Genomic DNA, 20,684 nt, shown 5'->3' with positions numbered 1-20,684 from the left:
AAGAAAGAGGTTGCTTCTGACAATTCAGATATTTCTTTCCTCATTCCTTTATAAAATATTCTGGTGGCTTTTTGGTATCATTTCAAAAAGCCAAGTGGTTAAAACTGTCCTTATTTCCCTATAAAGATGAGCAGCTATTAAATTCAAGTTGAAGGACAAGCTGGCATGTTTGAAGCCCATCACATACTGTAATTCTGCCTTTGGGGATTTCTTAGTAATATTCCTTTGATCAGTTTGAAAAGAGTATTCTGAGGAATCCTACTCCAGGTACTCTTCCTGAGACAAGAATTTTGTGTTTGCTTGCATGCCCTTTTGCTTATGATTCTTTGCATCTAAAACCCTTTTTAACCTTACACTGAGTTTTAGAAAGGAGCTACACATTTTTCATGGACATCTTTCATTGACATTTTCATCTCATGGTTACATTTTGGTTACAGGTTTAATTTTTTGCTCTTGTCATGGTTCACAGACCGGAAGGCTCTAAACTTGTGAACCTTCTTCAGGAAGATCTTAATGAAGATCAGGATTTTTAGAGTATGAGCTCTGCCTACGGTGAACAGGAGGAAAGGAAAGGAAAATGATTAGTGAGTTCTTGTATCATGGTTGACATTGATAGCTGCATCACCCTTTGGAATTCCTAACTTTAGTGTATGTGAAATATTTTAGATAGGTTACTTTTATTTTCTTTCATCTTGACATACTATGAGAGTATTGTATCTACAGCCAGAAACTGAAACATGTTAGTGCAATGAAGATGGCAATAGTGCTATTTTTCCTTTTTTTCTTTAGCAATTTTTTGCTAAATCTTGACTTAATATTATATGTGAACTTCATTTATTTCATAAACTTTGCAACTTGGAAGCATGCAAAAAACCCCCAAAAGATTCAAAATTATTTCAAATGCATTATTTTTATGTTTCTATAATTATAAATCAATTTTGTAATGTTTTAATATTATTTAAAGACAGCTGAAACATGTTTAAAAACAGCTTATTGGCTTTTTTAATCCAGTTTTATTTCCCATTACTGGGAAGCTTATCTGAATTGTGGAGAATATAAGTGCTATTTGCAATTAACTAAAATCCCAGCATTAAATAGATACTGAAAGTATAAAAGAAAAGCACCTGTTTATTTAAATTTTGTGTTCAAAGTTTATTTATTTTATCTCAGTATACAATATTAACTTTATATATAAAGCAATTAATACAGAATAACCAGACTTTATTCCCCATTGATTGTTTTACAATTGTAGTCTTGCAACTATTTCAGATATGCAAACTTTTGTTTCACAGTGGTTTCTTTCATGCTAATAGTCTAGTCAGAATTAGAATGATCTGGAAAGCAGTCTCTGGACTCTTCTGCCAATGAAACATAGCAATGAAAACTATTCATAACTGAGAAAAGTTTATCTTAACTGTTAATAATCATGATTTACATATGAATCAAAATAAAAGACTATAAAACCAACAAGAGCAGTAATTTTTATTTATAGTTATAAACTGAAGTCACAAATCAGTATTTTCTATTATGAGTAAAGATTGCTGTTTAGATTGATATTTAACTAATTAAGAGCTAAAAAGCTTTCTGTAGTTGCTATGCCCTTACTGAAGATAGATGATTCTCAACAGTATTTAAAACAGATTTTGACTTTGTACTTTTTCCTGCAGGGAGTTTTAGTCTTTTAATCCAAAGCACTAAGTCAGTGGTGTGGAATGACACTGCTGATTTTGTGCTTTCCTCTCCTAAGTGTGCCCTCTGGTAACAGCCTCAACAGCTTGGGTGACAAGTAACCCAGTAGAGTAGTGGGGCTGTGCAGAAGAGATACAAGAAGCTTTGAGACAAGAGAGAGGAAAGGAGTACTGTTCTGAAAATTACTGAAAAGCTACTTTAAAATCATCAAAGTGTGCAAAAAATTTCTAAATACATCAGTAGTAGAGAGGGAAAGAAGCCAAGGACCTGAGTTCCTCTGTGTTTGACCTTCTCAAGGTGAGAGCTCCTGTTACTGCTGAGTTCTGTGGACCAGCAGCCAATGATCAGAGAGCTGTTGCTGTTATTATTTCAGTAATGATTGCAATTGTGCTTAGGTGTTTTGGAAACATTTTCTTCCTGTCTCTCTTTCATTCTACAGAAGATGTAGCAGAAGTAATTTTTTGTGTATTAATGAATAAAATCTCACAACTCCTGTAGAAAAAAAGCAGGTTTTATCCTGTCTGTACAACCATTCTGCACTGATTTTTGTATTCTTTTTCTTTTAACATGAATCAGTCAGTGGGCAACTTTTTGGAACTAAGGTGTTGATCACATTCTTTATTTTGTAGAATGCATTTATGTTGTATGTAGAAAAATTTATATTGCACTATGCAGCAACTGAAGAGTGGCAAGCTTTTAATTTAGTTCCTATCTCCCACTTTGCTTCACTGACCACAAAAGGCTCAGCTTTCTAATTTAGAGACCCATGTGAATACTTGACAAAGTGCTTAATAAGAATTATTTTATTTTTACAACCCCATAAAATAATTTAATTTTTTACTGCATATTCCATATATGTGGAACAGAGACAGTGAAGATTAAGTCAAAACTACCTAATCATTTTGTGTCTCCCTGGAACTATACTAAGTGCCACAGAAAATTTTTTTGCAACTTTGTTGTCTAGCATCACATGGGAACTGTCACAAAGAGAATCCAGCACCTGTGCAGTAGGGCAGACTCTATCTGTTGACTTCATGGGAGATGACCCATTCCCATCTGGCAGTCCACAGGCATGGACATTGTGTACTTCATTCACTCATGCAAATAAAGGAGCTATCTTAGAGATACCAGTCTTATTCATTATCAAACCCCATGCTGCTCCTGGAGTGGGTCTTGCAGTGTCTAAGTGTTAAAATCTGTTTAGTTTGTTTAAGACTAAGAGCAAGATAATTATTCCTCCCCAATGTGTTCAGAAGCTACTACTAATAAAGCAATCAGTTGATCTTAACAACAAAGATGGAATGTTATTCAGTGGTGGGAAGGTTGTATTTTCTCAATTTAAATCAAAGTGTAAATGCTGGATACTAAATCTTGGGAACAAATTGCAAAAGACTAGGACAGGCTTCCATTGGCAAAATTTTCCCTGTCAAGCTTATGTGTTTTTCGTCTTGAATTTAGATATGATTAAAAATGAGAAAAACAAACAAACCACGCTAAAACCTCAAGGTATTTCAGCCTCAGATGTTTATTGTATCAGGATGAATAATCACAATTTTCTCTCTGGGAACTGTATGAATCTCTGGGGAATTAATAGCAGGTAATTATGTACATAAATTAATATCATAATGATATTCAGGAATTTGTTAAGACTCTGCAGGAAACATAACTTCTACTAGCAGTGTTGACTCTACAACCCTAATTATATTTTAATATTTTTAGTGTATAGCTTAGGTTCAAAAGAATTTTTGGATTGTTCCCATTTTATGTCAAGTGGAACAAAACCTATATGGTTCAGCATAGGGGTTAAAATTTCTTCTTCATTATACTGACCAGAAAATAATTTAGGAGCTTTGTTAATATCTGTTTTAGAAATTTTACAGGTTATGTTTGGTGTTTTTACCAAAAAGGGAAGAATATCTTTGCCACTGAGATATTTCACACATCTCTGGAATAGTGTATTCAATTTCAGGAAGTAGAGAAACGTGACGCTGTTGGTGCCCTTGCTGTGATGTCCCCTAAAGTAAAATTTAACAGCATACATATGTCTGTGTCCCTTGTTCATGAGTCTAAAGGTCAGGGAAATAGGATTATTAAATGGAGTTGCGGGTAAAAGAAAAACAAACAAAACCCTTCAGTCTGTACACACGTGTATTGTCAGATGTCCTGCCTCAAGTATTCCAATGATACAAAGTCAACAAAGGGTTGCTGTCCAGTCCTTAAAAGAAGTCAGTTTCCCTAGCAAACTTCAGATAATGTGGTAATATTTCTGTGCATAAATAAAGAATGAACAATGGTATGTAGAAGTATGAGAAAAGCTCTTAATTCTTGTGTTTGGGATTTATGAGCAAGATGGATAGGGAGTTCTTTGTTTGTTTAGGCTTTTTTACTCAAAGTAAATTAAACAAAGATAATATCCTACAACAGTGCTAGAAGACAAAAGAATGTTTCACTTACATCCAGTTACTGAGTCACGTTCTGGATGTAGTAGTTGGGAGTGTGTTGGGATTTTTGGTTTGTGTTTGTTTGTGTATAGGAGTTTCATTTGCTTCTGGTTTTAAAAGAAAAACTGAAAACATCAATACATTAAAACTCACAGAATCAATAATGAATCTCATGTTTGTAATTTTTCTTTCAGGTATCTAAAATTATGCTCAGATATCATATCTTGCTCTTCAATTTTCTGTCTAAGTTTTAAAAACATTTTCTAGGTATATTATACAGAACTGAATCCCTACGAGTTATCTGTGAATAAAAATGACAATATTCCTTAAAAATTTTTCTGAAAACTAGAGATTTCTGGTGGTTTCTGTTAAAATACCAAAAAAATCAAAGTTCCAGTAAAAGAGGTTGAGTTCTTTTTGAGTAAAAGAGTAGTTATCAGGCTATAAAATGTTGGCGTATTTTGTTATAAAGATCAATAATGTTATGTTGCTAAATCATGTTGTTTTGTTTTAAAATGTGAAAGGCCAAAAGGCAGCAAATAAGCTTTTTGCTTTTGTCTTTAGATGTAATGATAATTCCATTATGTTATTCATTAAATTATGCTGAATGCATGGTTGGAATATGCTTTCAGCATACAAAGAGAGAATTTGAACTTGAAAGTAAACTTCCTAGGAATCAGTAGAGAATATAAGGGTGTATGTCGCAGACATCTTTCATGAAAAATCCTTTCTTAGGATTTTTCCTTGTGAGAAGCTGCAGTTTTCAGCAACCAAAGTAAACAATGGTTATCTGCTGCTGTGGAATGCAACAGGTGATTGGTCTCCTGTGGGTGTTTGGATTTCTTGACCACTCATGGCAGAGCTGGCTCTTGCTCTGTCTGAGACACAGATCTTTGTTATTCATTCCTTTTCTATTCTTAGCTTAGCTAGCTGCTGAAGAAACCTTTTCCTTTCTATTGCTTTTTAGTATAGTCTAATGTAACATATATCATAACATAATAAATCAAGCCTTCTGATCATAGAGTCAACATTCTCGTCTCTTCTTCACCCTGAAAACCCTTGTGACCACAGTCACAGGTGTAAGGTAAACAAAAAGATGGATCTGATTAAAAAATGCTAGGAAAGGTTTGGAGGATAGGATGAAAAAGTGTACTCAATTCTAGTGAAAGCCTTCCTTACTATGAGTATTTAAGTAGTGTTCCAGAAATTTTTAGCATTACACACATAACATTGGGGTTGTATATATAAATACACACACACACACACACACACACACACACACACACACATTTATATAAAAGAGAGAAATATGGCTGAGGGAAGTATATGGATAGCCACTGAAACTGGGATTTACTGCTAGCACTGATAATAGAATCAAGTTCCTACGAGCTCACCATCATCAGCATTATAATGTTTAGTTGATCCCATTTGTTGTTAACCCTGAGCTCTTAGGAGTTCTGGTCATTTTAAAACCACAAACCTCAAAGATGAAATTCAGCATCTGATGAATCATTTGAGGACTTCATCATTTGGTATAAGGGAAATACCTACTATAGCTTTTAATTACTTTCAGATACTTTTTTTTTCTATTCGGATGCATTTCTCTGTGAGGTGCTTATGCAGAATGCTGTAGATATGCTATTTTGCTTTGAACATGTTTGTTTTTAGGCAAAGAGTAGAGTATGCAAATTGTAGTGTTACTAATTGTGCTGTTCAATGGACAGAATGCAGAAATGTTTCTTTAAGGAAAAGATTACTGCTTCCTATGACTTATTTTTACTCCCCACAGTACAGATGACAGTACAGCAACCTGTCAAAACTGAGGTAAAATGGAAATAACCTAGATCTGTTACTTTCTGATGCATTATTTTTTTTTCATTTGCCAGTATTCTTTCTTTCTGCAACCTGTTTTCCTAACCATGTTCCTTTTATATCTTTTTTTTCCCCTTCTTCTTAAAGTTATCTCTTACATTCTCGTTTACCCAATCCTCTTATTGTTGCTGTTTGAGTTTGCATGACACAGTTGGGCTGGGTTTTCATCGGTATTAAGCAAATCTTCACCAGCAAAGCGGAATTGATGAAGTTCAGGTTTTGTCTTTTTTTCCTTAAATGTCCGAGTAGTAAAGTAGGAACAAATTTTTAAACATCTTGTCTTCTCTGAAATCTGCTGTGGATTTCAGTCAGCTTGTGCAGAACCAGATCATGATGTGAATTTTTCTAGGGCCCCTGGATTTGATCGGCCCTGCAGTGCCAAACATCATTCCACTGCACTGCTGGTGGAGAGCTTCCAGCACCCAGCCAGCCCTGCTCTGCTCGTTGATGGTCCAGATTCCTGAAAACTCAAGTGTAAAACAGTTTCCAGATTTTCTTTTTTTGTGCTGTCAGAGGGCTGGCAGCCATAACCACAGCTGTCAACATCTCACTTTTGTAATCCTTCTAGTTTTTGAAAAAAATATTTGGTTTGGAATTTGGGGTTTTTTCTATAAAATAGAAATTTCAAGGTTTAGTCAGCTTGGCTCACCTTGGAGTCCCAAAAAGACCCCAGTTATATTTCCTGATGACATATTCTGCCTGCCTGTGGATGTTGCCATGTTTTATAATGATACTTCTATTTCTTATTTCTGCTCTTTATAGAGCTATAGTCCCAGGGAACACAGACTCTGTACTGTTTTTATTATTGCAGTGTCAAAATAAAGCTAGAAGCATAGATTTTTTTTTCCCAGAAATTCAGAGACATAAATTATTTCTTACTTTTATAAAAAGGCAAAAAATAACTATCAAGGTATAACAGTGGGTAGAAAATCAAAGTGGTGAAAAAAATTACTAGTAATTAAAGAAAGATATGAAAAAAATTTAGTAGTTCCTCATTTAAGAAAAGAAATGTCATCCTCCTGTTCCATGCATTGCCCTATTTTTATATCATCCTAGAAAGAGCCTACACTGAAGCAATTTTAGTACTCATCTCTGAATAGATCATTAATTTGGATGGAGAATTCTTCACCTGAATTAAGTGAAGTGAAGAATTCATTTTCCCCTTAACTAAGTTAGATTCTCTTGTATATATGTGATGATGGTTTTCAGTGAAATACATGGATTTTTTTTCTGCTTCACAGAGCCGAGAGATTTCAAATATATTTTTGTTTATCTGGTTGAGGATCTAACCACCACCCTTCCATCATTTTACTCCTTGGTTAAAGCATGAAAGTGTCCACTTTTGTTCACTTTTCAGGCATTTCTGTGCCTCCTTATTTCAGAGATAAATTTTTTAATGCTGAGAATTTCTTTTTAACCCTTTATTGTAAAAAGCATTTTCTCAAAAGGAGATTTTGTAATGTTCTTTCTTTGTCTATAGAATTGAGTACTATAAAATGGTTGCAAACTGTCCTATTAAAGAAAGCTGAAAACATTTTGGCCAGATCTACTTACACACTACTTTTAAGCTGTGTGCTATTTCATAACAATACTTATGTGAATTTATAATTTAGCTCTACCATTTTTAATTATTGATTAGAATGTAGTTGTTCTTTGAGTACAGGAGAAAAAATTGAGTCTGAATCTTAACTTTACATAGCTTTGCTTCCAAGTTTGCCAAACTCTTACCTTCACTTTTCGCCAGGTTCTTCAGTTGTGCAAAGATAATTATGCTGAATGTCTCTCCAGTGTCCCTATGTACAGTGGGGTGGCTGAAGCATACTGGTAAAGCCAAAGTGAAATTTAAAAACCATATAATTTTTGCTCTAAACTCTGTTGAATTATTTATTATTTATTTAATTTGTTAACTTTAAACTGTATTAGTTGGCCTGTTAAAATATGTTATCTGTCCTATAAACCTGCCCTGTTAAAGTTTGAAAATTATTTGGAGCTAAACAGAGTTTCTTCTTAAGAAGTGACAAAAGTCTTGGTGAATATGTTTGAAAGCTCCATTTAATATACATTCAAAAACACTGTTTAGAAAGGATTTGGGGACTTATTTTCTTATCTTTTTTTGTTCTTATTCTGTTGCTGTCCTGTGGAACACTACCTTTGGGAAAAGCGGTTAATAACTATCCCAGTCTTTTTGTTGCAATGTGAGCTGAAATATGAAGCAGCTTACAGAAGTTAGTATCCAATACAAGAAGAGAAATGGTTTATAGAAGAAAGAATTTTGGAGTTGGGCTCATGAGACAGTATTTTACAGATAAGTGAGCCATTTTGATATTTTTCCCAGTTTGGGTTAAAGAAAAAGCATGATATCTGGCAATAATATTTAAGTGACTTATTGAGATTAATAATCTGAAAAACTTGTCTAATTTATACAGGTATTTACACTATTTTTTGAAAAAAATAGTTTTGCAAGGAGGTTTCTTATTGTAAAACTCTCTATTTTATTTTTCTTTTTAGCCAGAGATTCATTCCCTGTTAGAAAAAAAAAAATCTCCTATTAGAGTTGTGGGTCTAAATTATACTTTTAAATCATATTGGCCAGAAAAGGAGATTTTACAGCAATTGTGCATAATTTTCAAGGTCCTGTAAATTGATTTTTCAGTCTTGCAATAATGGATTTTGGCCTGGCATTTGCATTATCCACAAAGCGTGTATTACTGTTTCCCATTTATTTAAATGAAGGCTGTGTTTAAAAGATACTCTTCTGCTGGAGACTAAATGGAATGTGTTTTATTAATCTGGGACTGCCTTATTCTCTGTTGACCATGTTTATGCATTCAGCAGAGGTTACTGATTCATATAGCAATAGGAACACTTGAAATGTCATGTACCTGCTGGGATCAGCTCTCTTTCTGACAAAAGACTGGTAAATCACAAGTCAGAGTAAAAATTTTGGAGAGCTATAGAAAATACTTTTAATTCTGTGAATCTTCTTTAACTTAATTAAATTGTGTAGAAAATATCATGTCTTCCTATATTCAGCTTCCTTTGACCATAACACTTCTAGGAAATGAAAAAAAAAATTACAAATAAGCATTGACCAAAACAACCAGCAAACCTACATTTAGTAGGGTTTTGATAAGATTATACCAAGCATCATAAAATAAAAACATTTCCAAATGGAATTTATTCTTGAACTATGGAGCATTATCTTGCGTGCTCAGTAAAACATACATATTTAATGGAATAAAAACTTTTATTCCCTCCATGAAGTTCTGTGATTCCTAGAACAAGATTAAGAAAACAGGTACTGCTCAGCAGCATTTTTTTGTCGTTGTTCACTGTATGCTTTCCTTTGTCTTCTCTTCAGCTCAGAAGAGAGGACTGTTCATTTCCTTATACCACCCAAATATATAAGTACTTCAAAGACACTAATTAATGTCTCTTACTAACTTATTTATGAAGTGAGGAGTGCCATCGTCATCATTTAGCACATCAATAGCTGCAGCACAAAAAAAATAAGGTGAATGTAACTGTTAACATGTTTTAGTTTTGTGAGTCCACCAAAGAATGGATCCTGTGCATCTTCCTTACATCTATCACCACCTGGATCTACTATGCATGGAACAAAATACTTATTCTTCTAAGATATATTTTTTGAATAAGTAGTGTCTGAGCATGTATTATAGAATTTTATATGTATTTCTTCAGAAATACATATACATATACATCTTTCAATAACGAGACTTTAGAATAAAATGTGGAAGACTCATCACTGACTTCTTGGGTGACATAAGTCCTATTGGAGTGCCAACCATAAAGGCACTAGAATTGATTTTTTTTTTTCTTTTTTCCCTTAGGCATTTCCTGGAAATACAAACTCTGACAGTGTGGTCCGGCATGATTTACAGCATCCAGTTATTGCTCGCTATGTGAGGATAGTTCCTTTGGACTGGAATGGAGAGGGCCAAATTGGGTTAAGAATTGAAGTCTACGGTTGCTCCTACTGTAAGTTTTTCCATGATGATCCTTTTTTTTCCCTCCCCTAAATAAAAACTCACTTTGAATTTTGGCTTAAATCTGAATGTCAAAGACTTTAGTCTAGTTGTGTTACCTAGGGCTTCATGAAATATTTGTTGGAACTTTAATTCTGGGTTGATAGCTTGTTCTTCTCTGAAAGATACAACATTGGAATTTGCAATAGTGCTTTGAAGTTGCTCCTTTCTCTCTTCATGATTTCTGTTCTAGAAGGCTTTGGCTACTGTATAAGCTTGATTGGGACATTTAAAGAAGAGATCACGGTCAAACAAATGTCATGTTGGATCTTGAAATATAAAATGGAAACAGGGCATAATTTATTGCCTGGTGAGAGAGATAAAATTAAAGCAGTAAATTACAATTCTGTCTAAATATCTGACACGTTTTTCTGTGATATTTTGTAGATTATTTGAATGTGACTTCAGAATTTCTTCTGAAATCTGGCTGAGCAATGGTACCACGGCTTCCACAGCTAAAAGCAGAACTGATAATGCTTTAGGAGATTATGCCCTTCCTTTAATTCAATCCAGCCAGTGCTTAAGCTGGCAAAACTGAGTTTATGATATCCTATTTCTATGTACTTTTTAGGCAGTATCCTGGATTTGTTGGTATTTTAGCTGGAAGATGTTATTTGAGATTTGTCTTTCAATAACAAGACTTTAGAATAAAATGTGGAAGACTCATCACTGACTTCCTTGGGTGACGTAAGGCCTATTGGAGTCCTTTGCCATCCTGACTACCAAAACCAGCTGTGATTCCAACTGTTTTTTTTTTATTAGATAGTCAACAGAATCCATACTTTCCTTCAACACCAATAGAACCATGAGGAATAGAGTTTTGATATTATTTTTCTTATTTCCATGCAATGAATGTTTTAAAAATGTATATTGAATCACAGAGAATTTCCCAACAGCTGGAACTTAGTTGAGAAATCAAATCAAACTTGCTAAAGTATTGATGCTTCTGTGCTGGGGGTACACATGATTATAAATATAAGAGCAGGACCTGTTGCAATAAGACAAAGCATAACGTTTTTAAACTAACAGAGGGTCAATTTAGATTAGATATAAGAAAGACATTTTTTACAATGAGAGTTCTAGAACTCTAAAAATTTACCCACAGAAGCAGTGGATGCTCCATCCCTGGAAACATTTAAACTCAGATTTATTGGGACTCTGAGGAACCTGAACTAGTTGAAGATATCTCTGATTATTGCAGAGGGATTGAACTAGATGGTCTATAAAGGTCCCTTCCAACACAAACTGTTCCATGTTTCTATGAAATCTGTTGCCTGAGGACCTGTAGATTTCACTAAAGTTACCTACAACTCAAAGAGATTTAGCTTCTGAAGTTTTAGGTACAACTCTGATTATTCAGTACATGGCTCTTAATAAACAAGTGTTTACCATCATACTGCTAAAATGTTTTACGTGCTGTTTTAAGTACACCAAACACTACAACATGGTTAATTTTCCACCATAATAAATACTTGCTTCTATGTATACCTGATTGCTTGTACATCAAATGTAAATTCAGGCCTTTGATGCAAGAAACCAACATCTAGTTTACTGTCAAATATAACTCTCTTTAACTGAATCAAATGTAGCAGAATCAAACAAGAAACCCCACGATATTTACTGCAATATTTACACATAGAAATGATACATTTTGATGAAATGAATAGACAAAATGCTGTAGGTACACAACAAGATATTTTTAGAGACTTAAAGTAAATGCGAGAAAAAGTAAAACACAGCTTGCTGACAAAATTATTTTAGTTGTTTGATGGAAAGTTGCTTGCTTGCTGAACTTTTGGAGGAGAATAAAAAGCCCCTGCCAAGGACACAATGTATGGAACCATAAAAATAATGGTAAAATGTGTCTTCACAGAAGAACTAAGGTGGCCCAATATAATTTCATAATTTTACTGGTAGAGTATTCCTGGTCTGTTTGTATTAGAAATTATTTCAGTAATCACTCAAGACTTTTTTAATGTAAGATTTAAAATAATATATTCTGGTTTTATGTGTAAAGGGACTTTTCTTTCAACATTTCTGCTACAGTGCAGTGTGGTTTTTACATGCAGGAATTGGGCTGCTCCCAAAATGGTATCAGTAGATAACAGCAGAGCGGCTGAGAAGAAAAAGTAAAAAAATAAATGTGTAAAGAGAGAGGAAGGCAGCCCTTTGGTATGCATACTGTAACGAGGGAGTACTGTTTACAAATTCTCAGCTTGTCTTCAAATGAATTATTTGGAGCCAGGTGTAAAAGCTGCACCTTTCCATGCAGATGTGTCCTTTGGCAGAGGCCAAGTTTTTAACCTTATGATTAGAAGTGCATATATTTGCATATAAATATAAGCACTGCCATTAACCAGTGTTATTTGCAGATTAATCCTTCTTGTCACTTAAGGATCTAACCATTTAGATAATCACCAATTTTAAAAGCCTGATTAAAAAACTGGCTTCTACTCCAATCTGCCCCAACTTTTGGAACTATTACCTTAATCAAAGGCTGTCCAATACATCATAATTTTAATTTTTCTTTTAGTTAACAAATTAATGTATTTTTTTAATTTAGATCTATTCATATGCAAAATTCAGATTTTCCCACATTGCACACAAGGTTTAATTGGAAAGCCATGCACACTGACTGTTAAAACTCTTTCCTTGCACAATGCTGCAACCTGGTCATTAGCCTCAGACCTTTAAGAAAAATGCTTCCTCATATTGAACTGCTTATTCAAATATCAGATCGCTAATTGCCGTATTTCTGGTTCCTATTTTGTTTGTACATGTATATAAGATGTGCATTTAACTTTTTTGTACCGGGGTGAGATCCATATCCTTCCTTGCCCAGCAAATCAAGTTTAAAAAGACGTATGTTTTCCAGAGAGCAATTAGACTTCACATCTGTGCCCTGAATAAGTTAATAGCATTACCAAATCTTCGTCTTGTAGTGTTGGTTTGCTTAAAGTTTAAAAATCTGTTCTGTCCTTTAAATTTCATGTCTGTATTTTGTGTAGATGACATCTGTGGGGTTGTCTTCTATCAGAAAAGTTCACAGAAGTCACCAAAAAAGAATTAGAGTCTTACTCTACAAAAAGGTTCAGAATGAAATTTGTGTTTTATTTTTTTTTTCCTATAGAGGAAAACTGACTATATATTATTAAAAAAAAAAAAGCATTAAAATTGGGTAAAGAACTTGCTTAATAGCTAAACTAATGGAGAAATTTTATGAGCAAAATAAGCTTGAAAAATCACAGCCAATAGACTATTATATAACATAAAAACCACATTTTGGTCAATGAAACTTTTAGTTTTTATTTTAAAATTATGAGTTTCATAAACCATAAAGGGGAAAAGGGTCTTTACACTTGAAGTAACATCATATATATAAGAACAAGTCACAAAGAAGAAAGCAATATAACCAAAGTCAAAATACCCGCTGAAATCAGTTAAATGAAAACTGATGGCCAGATTTTTTTCATGCTCTTTTGGAGACAGAGAGCAATGGCACATGACATGGATCTTCCACCATGTTCACTTTTATGAATTTTTGAGACAGGCAGCAAAGACATGGCATCTGGAAGCCATGAAAACTACAATATAATACTTTCACTCCTGATTCATGAAGAACATAATAAGTTCCTGCAGGATCATTGCCATATGAATAGTTCCCTTAATCTCCGTCCTGTGGCAGATGAATGCCTACAAAAAATGGGCAATAAGAATATTATTGCATAGGCTTTGGCTATGCTTTTCAAGGTAGCTGTAAGAGACCTTCTGGGTCATGAAATCCTATGAGAGGAAAGCACTCATGGTACCTTTATTCATAGAGGAGTTTTTATATGGCTATGCTGATTTTCTGGATCTAAACAGTACATTTGTATCTTTTTAATGCAATTGCACATTTGATGATAAAAATTTTTAAATTTCTGATGACTCACTTCTGAATTGTAGGATATACTTGAAAAAAACCAAACACCTGGAGATGGCAGAAAGCCATGCAAATATTCAATATATGCAAGGCAGGAACAATTATAAAGCTCCATAAATGGCTGCAAGCCAAGCTTTTTGCATTTACTGACCAGCTCTATTTGCTAACACTTAGGAAGCAGTGCGACTGAACAAATGTCATATGACCTGTATTTGCAAATCTGTTCTTTTTCAGATATTAGCTCAACTACATGTACTGCTAGGTCAAATGTAACTGTTTCAGTTTTCTGATTGATGACTGGTTTGGTTTCTTTTTTTTTAGAGAGGGAGGGAAAAGAAGGAAAAATAGTAACCACAGTCCTGTGGTTATTCATGAAATAATGAATATTTTTATGGTGAGCATTTACTCTACACATAGTAAAGTGAATGAAATTTTGGTCATGGAAACATGTTACAAGAACTAAAACGAAATTTGTAGGTGCTCCCAAGGGGTGAGCCAAATGATTATTTGCAAGAACTGATTAGGAAGTATTGAAGTGGTAAAACCTGTGGGCTGAAGAGATCTTTTGGTTGCTGCAGTTAATCTGGTTTGCCTGCGGTGACTGAGTTAAAACACTGTTTCCTTTGACAGTTCATTCTGCTACACTTATACTTATTTATGCTTACTTATACTTAGCATTCAGTTATACTTAGCTGCTAGGAAATCTACATATTTGAAATCTGCTTAGCTTAGTTTCATGCTATAGGCACTAACTAACTATCCATGTCTCACTGTGCCCCATGGTTGCCATACACACTTAAAAGAGAAATTTACATATTGTCCAGAATAATCTGTTGCATCCAAATACCAAAATGTCTGTTTAAGGTAGATGAGAAAGCTACTTTATTTCCCTTTTGTTGAATCTTATCAATTTTCACATGTCCAGATTCAAAGGTACACCCTGGACATTGTGTTTTACCAGAATATGGCATAAAAAAGGTCCCTTAAAGGGTCATGACTCCTATTGAAATACCCTGTGGTATATTATTATAAAATAAATTATAATGTGTTAATAAGTGTAAACATACATATTTCTGCTCTTACACTTCTGGTATGTGTGTGAATATATGCCTAAGTAGTGAAGGTACTTGTGTAGTCCAGGAATCTGCATAAAATTTCCTAGCTCTTCGTATGATATTTTATTACTTACAATAAATGTGCCACTATGTTTTCTGGTCAGACTTTTCTGTCCACTTCTGTCCACTTTTCTGTCCAACTTCATAAAAATATTAACTGTCAGAAAGGAAGAATAATTTTGAAGTGTTCATTTTGTGGAATTGTATAATATTTCTAGAAAGTTTACTAACTTGCTGTGAGTGAGAGATCTCTGAACATACAGGGATTGTAATGTGGGGAAAAACTAAAAGAATCTTGAGTTTTGTAGCTCACAGAGGCTGCTGTGAGCTACAAAAACTTTCCTTGTATCAGTGTTTTGGAGAGTGAAGAGTTCTGCTAAGCATCCAGCTGTTTTTCCCCTTTTCTCTCAAATTTCAGTATTTTTAGCCTGGGAACATCTATACGTACTTAGGCTTATGTGTTTGATTTTTAGCCTTCATCTTCACAGCTCATCAGTGGCAAACATATCTTGATATTCTCCTTCTGACATTAAAGGTGCATGGATGAATACTGATATCAAAACTATGGAGAGTGCGGGAAAAGAACTGTGAACTTTTCCTTTGCTAACTTTTAAAGACCTGTTTGAATTTGTGATCTGTTGCTAAGTTTGCTTCCTTGTTAGTGTATTTTTTTTCTACCTTTTTGTCAGACAAGAGATGTGGTTTTTTCTGAAGGTCATGAAAATGGACATCTTTTATCCTCCAGATAGTCTCAGGTCATGTTAGTCATTTAACAGAAGAGTTTTGTAATTTAAGACCAAAAATAACCTCTGTCTTTATAAGTATTCTCAGTACAGATTTTTCTTCTCCATGGCCTCTCCAGGAAAGAACACTTATGATTGTTCCTGTACACATTTTCATATAGTTTGGCATGAAAAATAAGTGAGAACAGGCTTCAGTCCATTTATTACCTTCAGATGTTATCATTGACAAACATAGGCCCCTTTTGGTAATAGATACCACTTAAATTTTAAAACAATAAAAAATGTTGTGTTTTTTTTATTTAGTGCATTAAGAAATAAACTTCTACAATCAGAAGATTCAGGCTGAAACAAAAAAAATATTTCCAAATACCTTATTGCTTAACAGTTTTTTTTCTAAATCAAATATTTCAGAAATATTTGACATAAAACAAATTTTTAATAGAAAAAGTTTTGTTTTCTTCTTCATCTTTTTGTTAATCTGATGCAATATGAGTTTTTTTCTTCTCTCAGCTTTCTGCATCCAATAAAAAAAAAGAAAAATCCATTATTTTCCACTTGTAATTGTAATGAGGCTACTGGCAAATATTCTCAAGCACCACAGTTTTGAGAAGTGCAACAGCTGTGTATGTTCTTTACAGGTTCATTTGTTAGCTGGCAATGAAAATATAATCAGTGTGCTGGTTTCAGCTGTGGCAGAGTTAATTTTCTTCACAGTGGCAGGTGTGGGGCTGTGTTTTGGATTTGTGCTGAACACAAGGTTGATGATACAGAGATGTATTTGTTGTTGCTGAGCAGGGCCTGCACAGAGCCCAGATCTTTTATGTTTCCTGTACAGCCACATTGATGAGAAAGTTGGTGCTGCCTGGGAGGCTGGGAGGAGACACAGCCAGGTCAAGTGACCCAAACTGACCAAAGGGACATTCCAAACTGTATGGCACCTTGTTGGGTATGTAAAGTAGGGAGAAGAAAGTAAAAGAGGGAGATGTTTGAGGTGATGGTGTTTGTCTTCCCAAGTAACCATCCCATGTGATGGGGCCCTGCTCTCCTGGAGATGGCTGAACACCTGCCTGCCCATGGGAAGTGGTGATTGAATTTTTTGTTTTGCTCTGCCTGTGGCTTTTGCTTTCCTTATTAAACTATATTTATCTCAACCCATGAGTTTTCTACCTTTTACTCTGCCACTATTTTCCCCAGTCCTGCTGGTGAGGGAGTGAGTGAGTGGCTATGTGGGGCTTTGCTACTGGCTGGGGTTAAACCATGACAGTCAGTCAGAGAAAAACAAGTATATTTTGTATGAATACATGACCCACTAGATTTTTAAGTCTTAATCCTACAGAATTTTAAATTACACTTGAATATTTTTTTAATCATTCATCGTTTCCTTTAGAAGAATGTAAGTCTTGTTTGTAAAGGTTATTTTAATTCTTTTTTGCTGTGAAATGAAGGAAAACTTTTTCCTAGTATATAAACAGAATTTATGGCCAAATTTGATAAAATCTTGCAGGGTTTGATGAATGCTTTTTAAAGTCAGATATGGCTGTTGTGTAAAAATAGCAGACTAACATTTTCTAATCAGTTTTCCAGCAACTGCCCACACACACCACAGGAGGGATCCTCCTTACAGTGGTCTGTAACTAGTTAATAGGAAGATGGAGATTTAAGACATATCCTTCAATAAGCATCTGAAAACATCAAAACCAGAAGCAGAACTAGAGTGTGCTTTTTCACAAAGTAAGAATGGTAGCATTTAGGTAACTACAGTCAAAAACTTCAGTCTAATCACAACAGTCTTGCCTTTAATCTTTTTTTGCCTGAATGAAGGCTCATGATGTCTATGCCCAGCATTATTTTCTTGCATTCCTGTAAGTGGTGATTGATCCCTTTGTCCATGGTGACTTATTCACTACAGAAATCAGGTAGGCTTTTATTTTTCTCATGAAACGAAAAAATTCAGCAGATTTCAAACTCTAGGTCTTGATTCTATGCCATTGATTTGAAGCCTGAAGAACCTCATTGGTATTTATTTTCTTGAATGTCTGAAATAAAATATATTAAGGATGCAGTTACTTCCAGACTCAGTTCAATTTATTCTGCTTTTTCTCAGAAGTCTGGGTGAAGATGATGTGTTTTGTATCTTTTATTTTAGGCATGGCAAGTGGAGTCTTACTGTGAGTAAATTCTTATTTCCTCTCTTCCAAAGGTTAGTGTTCTCTGATTAGAAAGTGCACCTATCAAAAAGTCTGTATTTTTCCTGTCAGTATTACTGACAGGAAAAAACAAATTTAACTCTTCATAGTAATGCTTTTATAAGGTTAAAACAAGCCTTGGTGTTTATATGTCATATATCCCTATACAGAGTTATGTTTCTAGACAGTCCTGTTTCAAAGCTGGGCCCTCATCTTTGGAGAGTCAGGTCACTGTCATACCAGCTTCTCCCTAAATCCTCTAAAACAAGAAAAATGTTCAGGTTTTTCCATCTCATGAAGGTGACATTGTATGGCCCTTCTCTAGCGGCCGATGAGGGTCCCCTCACCTTTCACTCACTGCTGCTATTTTCCTTCAAAAGAACAAAAGAGTACAGCTGGAAGGGACCTATGACAGCTCAATTGCTTGACCAATTCAGGGTTGGCCAAAACTTAAAGTACAGTATTGGAGACATTATTCAAATGCCTTTTAAACACTGTAGCTCTGTTGACTTGCTCTTGCCAGACTGTAGGGAATGCTTTTTAAAGCTAAACTGAAGAATGCATTATCCGGCTCCTGGCTGCACATGCACATTGTGTTAATGCTTGTGAGCATTGTCTCTGAAACAGAGTAAGAAAAATAAAATGAAATCCTGTTTCCAGTTGTAACCTTTGTGTTATATGTCTTTCAGAGCCTGCTGGCATTTCAGACAAATACTAGCATTGTTATTCAACTCATGGTCAGCACAGGGAATGGAATAGAATGAAATAGGACAGAAAGGAATGAATAGAATAGAGCATAACAGAACACAACTGAACATTTATGTTTTGTTATGCCCAGAGCTCTGCAGGGGAAGCTATGACCCAGGTCTGAGGGCTCCACCCTGGAGAACAGCTCTCTGCAGTGCAGGTGGCAGGGCCATCCAGGTGACAGGGTCACCAGTGTCCTCGCAGCTCTGCGATGAGACCAGAGCTTTCAGTTTATCCTGTATTCCCATACTGCTTCTGTTGGTGCACAAATATTTAGACATTCTCTTAAATTCATAGTCCTCCCTGGAGCAGCATAAATTTCCCAACAGCACTTCCACTCAGACAGTGTCTTGCTAAGCCTTGCCTTACCTTCAACTTTCCTGATGGTATCCCCGTCCAAAGAAGGAACATTTGCCTTTCTGTCCAGCCTCTCCTGCAGGTGCAACTGGAGAATGAGGTAAAGCTACCTACAGTGTCCTGCTGCCATCCATCCAGTCTCTGTTGCTAAAATCCCATAAGAAAACAAACAAACACACGTTTGGGTGTGTTTCTTGTACCAGGGAATTATACTAAAATAAACAAATATTTGGCTTAGCTAAGCAATATCTTAGATTCAATGGATTCAGTTATGAGGGCGTCAAATGTCTCATGAACTTTCTGAGATTGGATTCTTTGCTGCTTTTCTTTTAGTCTGAGTATTTCTTAGGCTGTCACAAGAAGTTATGAATTCACAATGGAAGTGTTCCACGCAATTTGTATGGAAAAATGTTAGCTCTATTCAGATGTAGCCCTTTTTATTAGAAGATTTTAGGCTCCATGATGTTGGAGCATTTCTGGTTTTGTTCTGACTGTAATGCTAAAAAAAGGAAAACAAAGGAAATTTATTCTCTTGAATATAGTTCAAGTTGAAGTACTTTTTTGTATGGTTTCATCTGGATATTTCGATGGCTTCCTAAATTGCTCATTGAATAGAAAAGGGTTAGAGAGTTCACTTACTAAGTATCTGTTTGTACTTGGTGCAGATTGAGGTGAAGGAAAATCCTTTAAATAACAATAGTTGTGATTTTTTAGAAATGCCAATGTGCATCAGAGATGATTAAAGCCTTTATAGTGCCCTGTCTTTTTTCAAGTGCATGTAATAATAGTAAAATGGATGCAGAAATGTGGGGGGAAAAAATTTAGCTGTCTTCTAAAGATTATGAATTCATGGCACATTTAGAATTTGACTATGCTTTAGAATTCATGGTGAAACTGGTTAAATTCTTCAGGGAAAATTTAAATATTTTCACAGGTTTACACACATCAATTTGAAATACTGTTTTAACATTTGGCAAAGGTTCAGTCAAACAACAATTACAAAGTACAAGCCAAAATGGCAACCATAAGCAAAGAGTGAAAATGCACATTCAAATTTGGGTGTTGTCTTTGCATTTTCATGGTGACTTGAATTCTGAGATCTACATTCATTAAAAAGAACATAAAGTTATGTTATATGAACTGTATCATATATCATATGCATGTACACCTATTTCAGGTACTTAATCTGACCTGTTTTTAAATGAGCAGCTGCCTTTCCTGTACTATCTAGAAACTAAGAAAACCAAGCTCCTCACATAAGTACCTAGCAATTCTAAAATTTAAGAATATTTCTTTAAATAATGAAGAAAGCTGGGGAAACTTTGAAAACATTGTAAGTCAATCAAAAATAAAAGAGAAAAAAAGTGCTTTTTATTCATTCTAATTCTGTATATTCCTCAGATTTTACCAGCCAACATTTTAAAGTTTCATATGGATTACTGTTAAAAAATAATGAATATCTTATTAATAAATAATAAATATTAAAAAAATAATGAATGGCTTATGGGATAGGATCTGATCCTACAAATACTTTAGAAACTTTCTTGCATAGTAATGTTTCTATCT

At 34.6% G+C, this 20,684-nt stretch overlaps 1 protein-coding gene across 1 annotated transcript in view; it reads left to right on the top strand.

Annotated features, from left to right (window-relative positions):
* The window catches only part of CNTNAP2 (contactin associated protein 2), a 1,031,572-nt gene that overhangs the window by 434,700 nt on the left and 576,188 nt on the right, over positions 1-20,684 (top strand). The window contains exon 4 of the mRNA XM_071429755.1: positions 9,854-10,001. Coding sequence (XP_071285856.1) covers positions 9,854-10,001 — 148 coding nt within the window. The remainder of the gene's footprint in view (positions 1-9,853; positions 10,002-20,684) is intronic.

Source organism: Agelaius tricolor, unplaced genomic scaffold (genome assembly GCF_023055355.1).
Source record: "Agelaius tricolor isolate 1412-34295 unplaced genomic scaffold, bAgeTri1.0.p SCAF_6, whole genome shotgun sequence".
Classification (NCBI taxonomy): domain Eukaryota; kingdom Metazoa; phylum Chordata; class Aves; order Passeriformes; family Icteridae; genus Agelaius; species Agelaius tricolor.
This window is presented reverse-complemented; position numbering and strand designations above follow the sequence as displayed.